Source organism: Lynx rufus, unplaced genomic scaffold, assembly GCF_022079265.1.
Source record: "Lynx rufus isolate CCGP_SWC_20201006 ecotype Redwood Valley unplaced genomic scaffold, mLynRuf1.p SCAF_14, whole genome shotgun sequence".
NCBI lineage: Eukaryota > Metazoa > Chordata > Mammalia > Carnivora > Felidae > Lynx > Lynx rufus.
Window position 1 is genome coordinate 15,546,515 of NW_025814828.1, and position 14,696 is coordinate 15,561,210.

Sequence of the window (14,696 nt, forward strand, 5' to 3'; positions counted from 1 at the left end):
GGCGAGTATTTTGAGTCATGAATTTTTAGAGGCACTTGTTCTATTTCTTCTCTTTATCCCTCCCTCCGTAGTGAAAATAGAACACTCCAGATCCAAATTCAGGTGGCTTCAGCCTGCTCAATTTGCAGATGGATGCTAAAAACAGAGGATGTTAGCGCTGTGAGTGATCCCAGGGTCCCCTCCAGAGCTGACAAAACTGAGGCCTACAGGGGCCATGTCAACAGCCAGGTGGTGGCCAAAGAAGGTCCAAGAACTCACACCTCTCAATGTCCAGACTGAGGCAATTCATCACTGAACCACCATTTTGTGATTTCTAGGAGAGCAGAATGCTTTCCACGGTCTTCACATATGCGGGGCGTCCAGGCCTGCGTGTGCCTGTGTGTGCGTCTGCCCGTGTAGAGTCACTGGCTTGGACACGGAAGCAAACACCATCCTTCAAAGGATGCATTAACTAGATCTGATCGCTTACCATTATCGCCAGGAAGGAAATAGATCTGAATGTTCTGGAGTGAAGACAGCAGGAAGGCAAGTTTTACTTCCTGCTGATGGATTTCAGAGCTGACTCTGCCCTCTGTTTGGCAAGCCTGGCCAGTCCCAGGCGAAGGGCTCATCAGCTCAACTGGCCCCACCCCTCCGGCAGGAATTTTGATTTGCCACTTGGCCTCTTGCCTTCAGAGCTCTGGCCCCACACATGTGGTTTGTTGAAAATAACCAGAGAAGCGTACTCTTGATGGCTGGGTGCCCTTTAGGGGGGGCTTTGTTAGATGAATATGGTAAGATCCTGGAAGCAAATCTTAGCTTGATTTTGAGCCTTGGGAAGCGCTCTTCCAGGCATCCAGCTAAATTCTCTAGAAGTGTCTGTGTGAGGCTAGAGAGGGGACAAAAATGGACAGTTCCTGACCAGGGCACTACTCGTGGGTTTAAAAATGGTCAAAGGCCTCCACTCTGCCCTTTCCTCCCCCGTCCCTGATAGATTTGGCAACACCATTGAAGAGTGCAGCTGGGGCTGTGCTCAGAGGAGTGCCCCTCTGCACCCTAAAGAGTCCCTAGCACAGGAGCTCTGCAGGAGCCACCACAAAAACCTGTTCTTGGCAGCGTCTCTCTTGACTTTCCTCTACTTAACCTCTGGTCTGGTGGCCTGCATCCCTCGTCTCCTGGCCTGCATCTCTTGGCTGGGCCCAGCTGGACTGCCAGCCTATTGGGTATTCACCCAGGCTTCGGTATTTGGCTTCTCCCCAAGATGCTCGCATAGTTTACCCCCATGGCTCACGCCTTTGCTCCCTCCACCCACTGTAAAAGTGATGCCTCAAGCCCATAGCCAGACCTCACACCCAGACAGAAAGACCTGAGCTCCCCTATGTCTGGAAAGAGGAATCGGACAAGGGACCTGGCTTCTCCCTGCCCCTCCTCCTTTCTCATACTAGTACAGGAGAGAGCAGGAAGTAGAAGGGGAGAGACTGAAGGAAGGGAAGGTACACCTGGTCACCAAATGACCAAAGGACAAATGATTCCTGAGAGCCAACCATATACCAAGCATGCTGCTATGGACTGAATGTTCATCCACTGAATGGACCCCCTATTCATATGGTGAAACCTAATCCCCAAGGTAGTGGTGTTTTGAGGTGTTGCCTTTGGGGGCTGATTGGGTCATGAGCATGGTGCCCTCATAAATGGAATTAGTGTCCTTGTAGAAGAGACCCCAGTGAATGCCCTTACCTTTTCTGCCATATGAGGTCACAACAAGAACAGCCATCTACGAAATAAGAAGTGGACCTACACTAGATGCTAAATCTGCTGGCACCTTGGTCTTAGACTTCCCAGCATCCAGACTGTGAGGAATAAGTTTCTGTTTATAAACCACCCAGTCTATGGCATTCTGTCATAGCAGACTGAACTAAGACACACACTTTCGGGCCCATGAAGGAGAAACTTGAGACATGGGCTCTGCCTCAAAGAGATGACATTTCAGATGGAATGATGACAGAGAATCATCTCAGGCAAGAATACACTGAATGAGGCTCTCAGCTGAGAGAGTATGGGCGGTAAGTACCAGCAGAGAAGGGAGAAGGCATGCCATCCAGCCCACGTGATCAAAGCTCAGGGCACCATCATTAGGTCCTACTTGGGTGACACTATGCCTTGACAATCCTCATCTCTGCAAGTGAAATTACCCAGGAAACTACACATACAGACAAGGCTGTAGGTGAATTTTTTTTTTTTTTACAATGCTGTTTATTAGAAGCACATATTTGTTTCTTTTTGGAAGACTATTTGGGGGAAATATCATCGGACATCTTTAGAAACTAGAAATAGTGGTTCTCAAAAAGCTGAAGGACATGACTAGGAACAAAGAAAATTTGGGCTGAGACAGTTTTATAAACTGGGTTGTCAGATGATGGGGGCTAAAGTCAGGGGCCTCCGAAGAACTTGGTAAAGAGAATGTAGTCACAGTTACACTGGCAAAATCCACTTAGAGTGGATTAGTCATTGTCGAAACGAAGGAAGAGTCCTCCTTTCGTCTAAAAGTTTGGACCCTACGCAGCTGCTGAGTGATCTAGAACAATCTTAAGGTTGGTACTCAACCGTGACTGGGAATGTGGGAAACCTACTTGATTGTACCACAATGTGTCTGCAGACTGACAATGAACAAGAAGGGGCCGGTCAGCTGTGAGAACAGAAAAGAATGGAAAGCTGCTGAGGCCAAAGGGGCAGTGCACTAGCAGAGAGCATCTGGGCTCAGCTGAATTCAGCACACAGCTGCCTGGGCACCCCCTTCCCTCTGGCGCGTGAGGGGGCCTCAAGCTATGCCTGCAGACGACTGGCTCCTCCTGCTTTCCTTCCTTGCTCTCCCAGAAAGCACCAAGTACATGTGGTTTCCTGTACAATCTGGCTTCGAAAAAGCCAGGCCCAGTGGAAGCAAATGCCCAGGGCAGGCGGGCCCATGCGTTCCAGACTGGCTGACATTTCCGTTCTTGTTGCAATTAGTAAGCTGGCAGTCGGCTCACTGGGTAAGTCTCTGTGAGTTGGCAAAGGTGAGCCTGCATCACAGCCACAGGCATCTTTAGAAATCCTTGACGGAAGGTTTCTGCGGTCCTGAGAGGCAGACCCTCCGCTGCAGAACATTCGCTATGGAAATGCCTCCGGGGACCTTCGCAGCACTCTGGTTCTTGACACGGTATATACTCAGAAGAGTCCTCCACGGCAACGTATACTAGCACAGTAACATTTTCTTCGGGTGATTTGAACAGCTTCTGTTGAAGTGCTGCAGCCCGAGACTTCTTCTTAAAAAGCAATCTTTCAGAAACATCTTTCGGAATATCTATTCTATTTTTTTAATGACAATAGAAGTTCTCTGTTCTTGAGAGCCCAAGTTCCCCGTTTTCCTTCAATGATGATGACAGAGCACGTACGTTGATTGCTTCAATAGAGCTCTCAGCATATTTAATCTTTCCATTTTGATATTCAATTTTACTGTCAAGTCTCAAAATAAACAGACAGCCATTGAATCTAGGTTCTCTCATAAATAGCTTACATAATTGCTCTAAAATATGCACCAAGAGATCAGCGGGTGCTCCCCCCACAGGGAATAGTTTGAGAGAAAGCCCCAAAGCGTTTGTCACCCGGTGAGAGAGAATGTGCCGAGCTCTCTCTGAAAGAAAGCCCTCCAGGAAATTCCAGAAGGCTCTGTGGTAACCACCTGGGTCCGCACCACCGCAGCAACGGGCCAGCCTCGTCAGAATGCTTCCGCGATGCCTACTGATTCAGGAGGTCGGCTGCCGAAGAGATGGGGTTTGCTGCCGTCTACCCTAATCATCCCAGACCGTCCTCTTTTCTGGGTGAATGGTTGCAACCCCAGCCACTGGCAAGACAAGATGACATGTGCTGAAACCGGTGGCAGAATGTTTCAGACTCTGTCATTCACACAGCGCATGTGTGTTAATGATTCCAATCATCTTCACACGGCTCGGCTCGGCAAACAACACCCCCAGCTCCTGACACGCTGTCACCAGCTCACCAGTACTCTGCGTGTGGCAATAAAGGCTGGTGTAACGGCCAGTGCAAAGCAGGTTGGCTGGTTTTATAGGCCGGAGGGGATAAAGAGGATGTAAGACTTTACATTTTCTAAAAGCTAAATGCCACATCACACAATCACTTCTCAGCTGCATGTATTACTTTGTCTGACAGGTACGACCACTGCTCCCCCCAACTGAATTTTCTGCTTCTTAGGGACAAGGTTAAAAGACCGATCAAAGAGATGGTGGCTGCTTGTCTGAGGTTGGCGAGATGCCCATGGGGCCGCAAAGAGCGTGCATGCCTCAACGAGCAAGCTGAGTCTACTCCTCACCGACAACTTCACTCTCTCGGTAGAAGTCTTCCCTTAATACTTTATGTAACAGAGCAGAGCTTCTAGAAGAGTATGCCATGGAATCTCTCTCACCTGGTGTATTTGCTGCCTCACTAAAATAGGACCGGGAACTGTAAGGCAAGGTGCCACAATGCAGGCAACCACAGGCTTTGCCCATTCGTTAAAAGAATTATCCAGATTTTACCTTAGCCTTCAAAATCATACTACATCAATCAGAACCAAGAAGGTCGTAAATAACCAGTAGGGCGGCATGCTTGCTAAGGTTCCTTGGCCACAGGAGAGGAGTCACCATGAAGGATGTGGCATCCAAATGCTTCAGGACACGAACACCTTTTACCAGGCTTGTAAAGATGGGTGAGAAGGGTCAAACAGGCAGTCAGGACAGCCCTCTCCCCTCCACTCCTTGGAAGAGGCCCACCCTCAGTGTCCTTTTGGAAAGGTCTGGCAGGTCTCTGTGGCCCTGAACATCAGATCCGTTGCCAGACCCTAAGCCCACAAAGGCAGGAAGAAGGGACCCAATAAACACACGGTGGATGAATGAATAAACAAAACATAACAGCCAGGGAGCAGATCCTGAAAAAAGATGAGAAATCACATGAAGATTATATCACTCTGTGCCCGCTTGTCTCTACGACTATATTTTATAAAGCATTAGATTTCCTTTTAAAGGCTATCATCAAAGTTCTCAGATGCATTTGGATTCCCAGGGAAGCTCATAAAGACATCAAGATAACTGCGTTGATTTGACAGCCGAAGCAAGATGAACCAGAGTCAGACTTCCATCATTACAGCACAGTTTGAACTGGAGCCTTCCCACACTTGCGATAACAGAGCGATAATTACACCAAGACCCTAACAGTTAACATATATGGGACGTTTACCAAGCACCACGTAGCTATGCTAAAGCTTTCCTATCTTTTCAACAGTTCAGCAAGGTAAGTACGATTATTCTCACAATTTTACAGATGAAAATACTGAGGGTTGGACACATTCAGTGAGATGACCTGGAACGGGACAAGTAATGGACGGGGCCATGATTCAAGCCCAGGTCTGTCAGATGCTGTAGCCTGGAGTCACAACCATTACACTCTGTAAATGTCTGTCAAACCTCAACCCTGTGTCCTGTTGTTTCAAACCATTTACGATCCAATCATTACTAAACGTTAGCATCTGTTTTTCTCAGGGATGGATTCTGTCAACTGATAACCCATCACTGCGACCATCTAGTAAAAATGGCTCAAGTGATTTTGCTTGCTAGAATTTTTTTTTTCTTGAATGGTGAGCTCTTCTCTGTTCTGAGAATTTATTCCTCTCCTAAAATACCGTGGGGAACTGGAAGGTGGGGTTGTCATGACTTTGAAACAGTACTTCCCAAATTATAATGTGTCACGTGTAACGCATCAACGGGTCACCTGAGGACCTTGTTCAAATGCAGGTTCTGATGCGCCAGGTCTAGAGCGGAGTCTGAACATTCTAACAAGCTCCAGGTAATGCTGATAAAGTGTGGCACGTGGACCAGCAGTTAAGTGTCAGGGATACAGAAAACACCAGGTGTGGGGAATAAGCCTAGGAATTCCCTGAGCTTATTTCCAACAACTAGGAATTGGAATCCAGATTCTCTGAACCCCAAACTCAGTTCCAAGAGAGCACAACATGTGCGGAACAGAGCATTCTTCAGCTAAATAATACAAGAAAGTGACCTGCGCAAAAGCGTAGAAGGTGTGGCCCTAGGAATAAAACCAATCTAAAGATCTATGGGGCATAACCTTGGTGGGTACCAGTACCGTGCAGCTTCTCGAACAATCACGTGTGTTCATCTAAGCAGTACACACACCATCGACACGGTTTCGTATTCTTACCAACCAATCCACCAGTATGTAGCTATCCTTCATAAACGTCAGCTTCCTGGGAATGGTCATGGGTCCAAGTCAGGTTCATGGTCCAGTAGCAGAGCCCCAATGGGCACAAAGAGAAACCAGTCCAGAAAGGCAGACGGAAGTCAAGTGAAAGCCTGAGCCAAGAGCCCTGAGATGCAGGACAGAATGGAAAAGACCAAGGTGCTGCCCCCTTATAATGTAAAGTGCTTCTAACTTGTCAACATCTCTTGTTACATCTCATCGGAGAAACAATACACCCGCAGCGAGGCAAAGATGGACTCTGGTTCATTTAAACAACAGCAGTGGAAAATGGGCCCCCGCAAAGAGAGAACAGGTCAGGGGTGTATACGTATACACACACAGTGTAGGAACATTACTGGCTTTGCTCTGCGTCCTCAGCCTCACAATGTGCTTTTCAGCCACTTCCACGATACTGGGCACTTCACCACCGCCAAGGACATACGACACAGGATGCAGGCGGTCCACTTAAATGGAGCACCCAAGAGGTCTTGTCATGTGGGTGCTTCTATGTTCTAGGTACTGCACCAAGCGCTTTGTACACGAGAATAAGGATCACTGTCATTAGCTGTCATATGAGGAAACTGATGCTTGTGGAAGGTAATGAACTCATTCACACTCTCACCCAGCGTACAGAACAGCTGAAGGCTCAGAAACCAGGTCCATCGAACTAAAATGTCAGTGCTCTTCAATGGTCCACTAAACTCCCCTCACCCCTCACCCCGAGACCCATCAGGGAAGCCACCACTCTGACAGCGTGCGGAGCGCTGACATCCAAGCCAGGAACACTTACATTCCCCTCCTTTTCAAAGTCAGGTGGAAGTAACTTCACGAAGTTATCGGGGAACACTCCTCGTCTGCCGTTGAGCTCTCCTTCCCACCAGCCCACGTCGATGCAGTCCTAGGAAACAGGAGAGCAGAGAGTGAGAAACGGGACAAGCACCCTCCAGGGAGGTCTGACACCCTGTTAGAGGGGATGGAGGCCCTTTCCTGGAGGCCACTGTCAACCCATCCACCGTGGTTACTGAGACCAGGTCAGCATCAACCTCAAAGTCAGACGGGAGAAGGAAAGCACAAGTGTGCTAGAGCTGCTCAGATTCGAAACCCAGTGTGGCTGCCGGATGCCCTGAATCTAGAAGATCTTTTTTTTTTTTTTTTTTTTAAAGATGGGAGGATATGTACCTTCTTCGTCTTAATTTTACTGAAATAAAATTATTTCATTAACAGTAAACATGCTTTAGAAAGTATCACATGCACAAAGGTTCTCTTTGGCCTGTCACAAAGCTTGCGGAAACAAAAAAAGGGCTTTGTGTTGAGAGTCAGCCAAGCCTGAGAAAAACCCACTTTTGGCAAGCTCGTGAACGCCCTGCTCTTCCTCACCTTTCTCCTTTCGGTGTTGATGGGGCGCGGGTGTCATCATGAGAAGCCCTTCCCCCACCTTACAGAATACCATGTTTGCTTACTAAATGAATGAACAAATCTATTCATTCTTCCAGATCAAACCTGTTTCCCTTTAAGTAATCCCTATTCTGTTCACTCACTCATCAAATGTTTACTGAGTGCCTATTTTGTGCCAGGTATCAGGCAGACGGTGAGAGCTCGGCCTGTGCCAAGCTTCCGTCCTGAGCCTAATGGCCTCATAGTTCTCCTGGACGCTTAACCTCATGCCATAAACCACTTCCATTTTGCCTCAGATCCAATTGGTTGGAAGGCAAGTTTGTTCTGGTTTCACAACGTATCTCACATTTGTCCCCCGGCTCTAATTCCACTTGAACCACCCTAATCCAAGACTCACCTGGCCTACTGCAAACCTCCTCACTTGGGCACTTTTTCCGGCCCAGCTTATGGACAATGTACACACAGTGCTGTTAATTACACGCCCTCGAGTAAAAATCCAGTTCTCAGAGTGTGATCGATAACTTCCTGCTAGAGCCGAAAACGAGCAAAGGCTTTCCAAAAAGTGCTAGTCACACATAGGACTTTCAAAGTTGCACCTGAAGCAGGAGATGTTCAGCAAAGTGAGGAGATCATGCCCAGGGCCCATGGAGAGACACTCATGGTCCTCTACAAAACCAGTGGGCCAGGATGGCTCAAGCAGCAGATGTGCAGCTGGGCCCAGGGCCCAGATGTGCAGACCCCCGGAGGGCCACAGCTTATGTGACTCACAGGTGCCTTGCTCAATCATACATCTTAGCAAGGTGAAGAACACATCTGGCTTTGTCACCATTATGCCCCCAGCCCACCGCACAATGTCCAATGTAATAAATATTTATGGAATCAATGAAGACTCTTTCTAACCCTAAGTTCTATGATCTCCTGCAGTCAGGACAAGGTAGCCTCCATCTACCTTAACTCATGATGACTGTATGTAAGAGAGGTCAGGTGAGAAGTAAATGAGCACCACCCTTCCTTCCAATAGTGGTAACTGTTTACAAAGATAAACTAACCCTTTAGAAGAGGATGTGGGTTTTAGAAATGGGCCCTTAATCACAGATGGTAAATTCTAGTCCAGACCAATGCCAAAAAACAGACACTTGAAACATCAAGTTCAGACTTACCCAGGACAAATCGGAGTTCAAAAGACAACATGAGAGAATGCTTATCTTGCTTGAAAAATAACAAAGAGAAGCCCAGGTAAGTATTCTGGCCCCACTCACGTCACATCACTCCCTAAACAATCTAGCATCAGTCCCCACAGAAAGGATTCACGGACAGGGATGGCGGTGGCAGAGTATGACAGCTTCTGCCGTTCTCCCAAACCTGAGAAGACATCATCATCAACAACCCCAGAAAATCTTGGGAAGGCCTAGGGTGTGACATTCCTATACTCTCAGTCCTTAGGAATGAAATCTTTCAATCCAGAAGGCTCTGCTTTTGAGGAAATGCTTGGCACCTTTCTCTCCTCTTTTTCCAGACAAGTCCCTCTTCTTTTCAAAACCCAACTTGAAACTCACCTTCAGTAAAGTGATATTGATGAACGCTTTATCTTTTTTCTAACACTCACAACTGTGTTAATTTGCACTTCACGATATTCAATTCAACAAACATCTATTAAATGCAAAGTACATTTAAGTTCTTTCTGTAGGCACCAAACATTAAACCTGCAAAGAACATGATCCCTAACTCCAGGGAGATTAGAGATTTATGTGAAAGACCCCCACACAATATTACACAAGGCCCTCTTGGATAACAGGTATCAACCAAGAGGTCTGGTACCAAAGAGGAACAATCATTAACAGTTTTTAAAACAATCTTAAATCTTTTCACGTGTGAAGGGTTTGCTTATGTGATGACTGAACTTCCCTGCACATTCAATTCAGAGCATCTGATACAGAATTACATCCACAAAAGGCACTTAAATACTGTTTAGTGCTACATTTCTTTTAAAAGCTTCTTTCCAACTTTCTGACTGGTGCAAATCCATGCCTCGCCTTAGTCTCATGCAAGCAGTAGCCCAAGAATCATTGCGATGAAGCCTCTTCCTTCATATGTAAGAAAAACAATGAGGAACATTTTAATAAGTAGAAGCATATCCAGAATAACTTTAGAACTCATCCATGCCTACGGGGGAAAGCAGTGCATATGACATATTTATTATATCTCCCATCAGTGGTGAATGAATGGCTTGGATGGCTCATCTATACTCTGCTTTTGAAGGATAACATTAACAATACTAATCATTGTGTAGTTCAAGGTAAGAGGGAAAGCATGAAGGTAGAACACAATCTGTCTTACTGTTCTGATTGGTATAAAGACAAATACAGGGCTCATGGATGAGATAAGTGCATTCCAAAAAGAAAATAGCCAGTGTGCCTTAGGACACAAAGGAAAGCGGAAGAGGGAACCTGCTGCAGGACAGAAACCAGCCCAGGGTCAAGGTACCTGGAGGGGGCAGAGACCGGTAGAGAACCGGGGCGCTTCTTACCCCCCAGCAAAAGAAGCTAATCTAATGGGAACAGGAACAATTCTGACAGCAAAATGAGAAGTGGAAAAACATCTTCTTCAACAAACCAGGCAAAAGAACTAGGCTTTTGATGGCGGAAATGAAGAGACAGTTATTCGTAGGAGGGCTGTGCTTCTGGAAGTATAAGAGAACAGCAAATTCAATTTATTTGCTAAGGACTGAAAACATGCAGGATAGCAGAGGCATTCAGGGGTAAACAGAAAATCCTAATGTCCTTACAGGACTCCCAAGCTCAGAGGCTAGCGGGAGAGGCAGACGCAGTGAATCAATATGACGCAGAAACGCCGGCAGGAGTGCTAAGCCAGGTTTAAAAACAAGTGGGACCTAGATAAACCGGGTAGCCTGAAAAGAGAATGAGGGCATGAACCAAAGTAATGAGAAAGGTCAAAGGCAGGATCACCAAACATGAAGGAAGGGAAGAGGGAGAGTGGGAAGCTGGGGTCATGGAAGAGAATATTCAAGAACTGGTGCTTAGAGTGAAGGCAGTGCCTGGCTCCCAGAGGGCTCCCAGCCAACATCGACTTACCAGCGATGTGAGGCATGAGGCAAGATGGCACCCGTGAGAGGCAGGAGCAGGATGAAGGGACAGCGGGTCAGTGATCTGTGAGGCCAGAATATCATCAGGGAGGATGGCAGAAGGCGAGTGAAAGCAGGACAATGAGATAGTGAGGAGAGAGGAAGTATGGCCAAAATACTGGAAGATGTAAGGGTGACCATGTCATTTCTTTTCAAACCTGGGACATTATTAATAATCATACCGGGACCAAAGATGTAACCCAAGATGATGATCACCCTAGCAGATTTTAAGATTCCAATAAGGATGAGGAAAACAGAGCAGCTTCTGAATGAGGCAGGAGTTTGCAGCGGGAGAGAGTAAAAAATCAGCACATAGATGAAAGAAAGCTTCCAGAACAACGATCATTAGAAATAAGCTCCAGTGGCACAGGAAAGGAGAGGAAAGGAGACCTGGACTTGATCAAGAGTTGAGGGTATGGAAAGAATGACATTTCTGACACAGAACATTCACTCTTCTATGACCAAGTCCTCAAAAACGGTTTCTCTATGCCTCATCACCAGGCAGCTATCAGAGTAAAATATGGTATTTTTCCTTATAAATTACAAACCACGTTTTTCCTTTTAAGGAATGAATAAACAGAGCCTCAGTTGTGCCGTGCTCCCACCTCTATGCTCTGCCCTATCTCAGGGTGTCTGAGGTATCGCAGGGAGAGGGGGAAGACAGGCAATGTGGGCTGTCTGAGAATTAAGTGGTCCACGAGTTATCAAAACTCTGGGTCTCGGTTTCTTGATACACAGGACAATTTGGATGGGGTGTGAAGAGCGACACGACCTTGGTGGTCATCATTACTGTGATTCTATGGACTGGTCCCAAAGACCTGGAGGGACAGTGCACCAGGAAAGCTTCCGGCCACACCCTGACGTACAACTTGGCAGAGTCACCAAGCGTGCTCTGGTGTGTCTGCCTCTAGTCTCCGCGCCACAGATGTTTAGAAAAGACAAACTTGTCTTTTGGTTGAATTGTAAATTGGTGAAAAGATCGAGCCAAAACCTCATCCTGGGCTCCCTTTTGTCAACAACGCAAAGTAACCTAATAGTTCACGGTTTCTCAAAGCTGGCTGCACACTGAGAATCACCTGGGGAGTTATTACAATTCCCAGGGCTGGGGCTACACCCCACACCAACTTCTAGGGGGTCAGACCAGGAAATCAGCACTTTTTAGAGGTTCCTTGGTCCTTAATATGCGGGCTGACCATCAATGATTTGGACTCACGCTTGCCAAATTTTAATGCACATAATATCCACTTCGGCATCTTGTGAAAATGCCAACTTGGATTCAGTAGGTCTAGGGCGGGTCCGAGATTCAGCATTTCTTTTTTTTTTAATTTTTTTTTTCAACGTTTATTTATTTTTTTTGGGACACAGAGAGACAGAGCATGAACGGGGGAGGGGCAAAGAGAGAGGGAGACACAGAATCGGAAACAGGCTCCAGGCTCTGAGCCATCAGCCCAGAGCCCGACGCGGGGCTCGAACTCACGGACCGCGAGATCGTGACCTGGCTGAAGTCGGACGCTTAACCGACTGCGCCACCCAGGCGCCCCGAGATTCAGCATTTCTAACAGGTCCCTGGATGATGCGTATGCTGCTGGTCCATGCACCACACTTTGAATAGTAAGATTCTCAAAAATGGTCAGGTCCTTGAAAATAAGGATCTTGTCTTCACACCTTTGTATCCACCAAATACCTAGAGCATTGCCTGGCAAATATCAATCCTGAATAAGGGCTGGCTGAATGGATGAAATGACGGATGGCCCAACCTTCCCTCAGACTACTGATCTACTTCTCTCAATTTTCAAACACCAGAAGTGAGGTCGAGTTGAATCAGGGAGAGGCAGGTATAGATTAGCTACTCAAGAAAGCTTCACCTCTGTGATCTGGCTTACCTATTGATCTTTACTGAATTTATTATTTGTTTATAATTGTGGAAATAACTTCAAAATACCTCCAGAACGTAAGCCACATTTTCTCAGACATCGTAAGTGCCCTGTTTGACTTCAGACAGGAACGTGTAGCTTACAAACGGACCTATCGAACCAAAAAATGAAACGATGAAAACGGGTTCGCCAGCTGGTCCAAGCGAAAAAGAAAAGCACTACGCTCAGCCACTGCTCTTGGTGGCCAGCTGTGCCCACATGCCCTAGTCCCAGTTTCCCAGAAGTTATCCAGTGTGGCTGTTTTTCACGGTCTCCTCTGATGACTGAGACACCACTCCGGGAGAAAGGGAGTGTTGTACACTTCCAGCGTCCCACCAGCAGTACAGAAAGCGCTGTTTAATATTTACTAATGAACGTCTTCCACGTGGAGCTTCAGGGGGGCTATTGAGAGACAGATCCACAGAAGCCAGAGCCCAGGAGCACTCAGCTTTGCCTCTGCTTGTTAACGCCTCCCCAAGAGATGCAATTATTCCGCATGACTGGGATTTCTGCTCACAATTTCCAACATCCCCATAAGTCAGTTATTAAAGCAGGCTCATCAACATCATGGTTTATGAGGGAAGAGGGAAAAAGGAAAACTACAGGCTATCTCAACGTTAGAAGAAATGCCTGGCAGACCACAGCTAATGAGAGAAGCCAAGGAGACAGCCTCAGAGACAAACTCACTCAAGAAAATGTCACATTCCAGACTAAAAAAACCCCCAGTAGAACAGGTCAATGAAACCAGGAACTGGTTCTTCAAAAGGATAAACGGAACTGATAAACTTTTAGCCAGACTCATCAAGAAGAAAAGAGAGACAACTCAAATAAATAAAACCAGAAATGAAGGAAGAGAAATAATAGCTGGCACCACAGGAATACAAAGGACCATGAGAATGTTATGAAAAATTCTATGGACAACCTAGAGGAAATGGACAAATTCCTAGAAACATAAAACCTTCCAACACCGAGTCGGGAAGAAATAGAAAATCTCAACAGACTGATTACCAACAATGAACGGAATCAGTAATCAAAAAATTCTCCCAAAACAAAAGTCAGGACCAGATGGCTCCACAGGGGAATTCTACCTAACACTCAGAGAAGAGTTAATACCTATTCTTCTCAAACTATCCCCAAAAACAGAGGAGGAAGGAAACCTTTCAAATTCATTCTATGAGGCCAGCATTACCCTCACACTAAAACCAGAGAAAGACACTACAAAAAAGAGAGAGAGAGAGAGAGGGAGAGAGAGAGAGAACTACAGGTCCAATATCTCTGATGAATACACATGCAAAAGTCCCTAACAAAATATTAGCAAACGAAATCCAACAATACAGTAAAAAAAAACCCTTCACCACAATCAAGTGAGACTTATTCCCGGGTTGCCCCAGGGGTTTGATATTCACAAATCAATGTGATACATCACATTAACAAGAGAAAGGATAAAAACCATACAATCCTCTCAACAGACACAGAAAAAGCATTTCACAAAGTACAACATCCACTCATAATAAAAACTCTCAAGTTTTAGAGAGTAGGTCTAGAGGGAATATACTTCAACATAATAAAGACCTTACATGAAAAACCCACAGTTAACATCATCCTCAATGGGGGAGGAACTGAAAGCCTTTCCCCTAAAGGCAGGACCAAGACAAGAATGTCCACTCTCACCACTATAATTCAACACAGTACTGGAAGTTCTAGCCACAGCAACCAGACAACAAAAAGAAAAAAAAGGCAACCAAATTGGTAAGGAAGCTGTAAAATTTCACTATTTACAGATGACATGATACTATATATAGAAAATCCTAAAGATTCCACCAAAAAACTATGAGAGGTGATAAATGAATTCAGTAAAGTCACAGGATACAAAATTAATACACAGAAATCTTTTGCATTTCGTTATACTAACAATGAAGTAACAGAAAGAGAATTTTTTAAATGTTTATGGGGGAGGGGTATGTGTACATGTGCATCCGTGT

The 14,696-nt window shown here is 46.0% G+C and overlaps 1 protein-coding gene across 3 annotated transcripts in view; it reads right to left on the reverse strand.

Moving 5' to 3' along the window:
- SH3KBP1 (SH3 domain containing kinase binding protein 1) overlaps positions 1 to 14,696 on the reverse strand; it is a 334,904-nt gene that overhangs the window by 60,559 nt on the left and 259,649 nt on the right. For all 3 annotated transcript variants that reach the window (XM_047075975.1, XM_047075977.1, XM_047075976.1), the window contains one exon: positions 7,055 to 7,162. In XM_047075975.1, the coding sequence (XP_046931931.1) occupies positions 7,055 to 7,162 (108 nt within the window). The remainder of the gene's footprint in view (positions 1 to 7,054; positions 7,163 to 14,696) is intronic.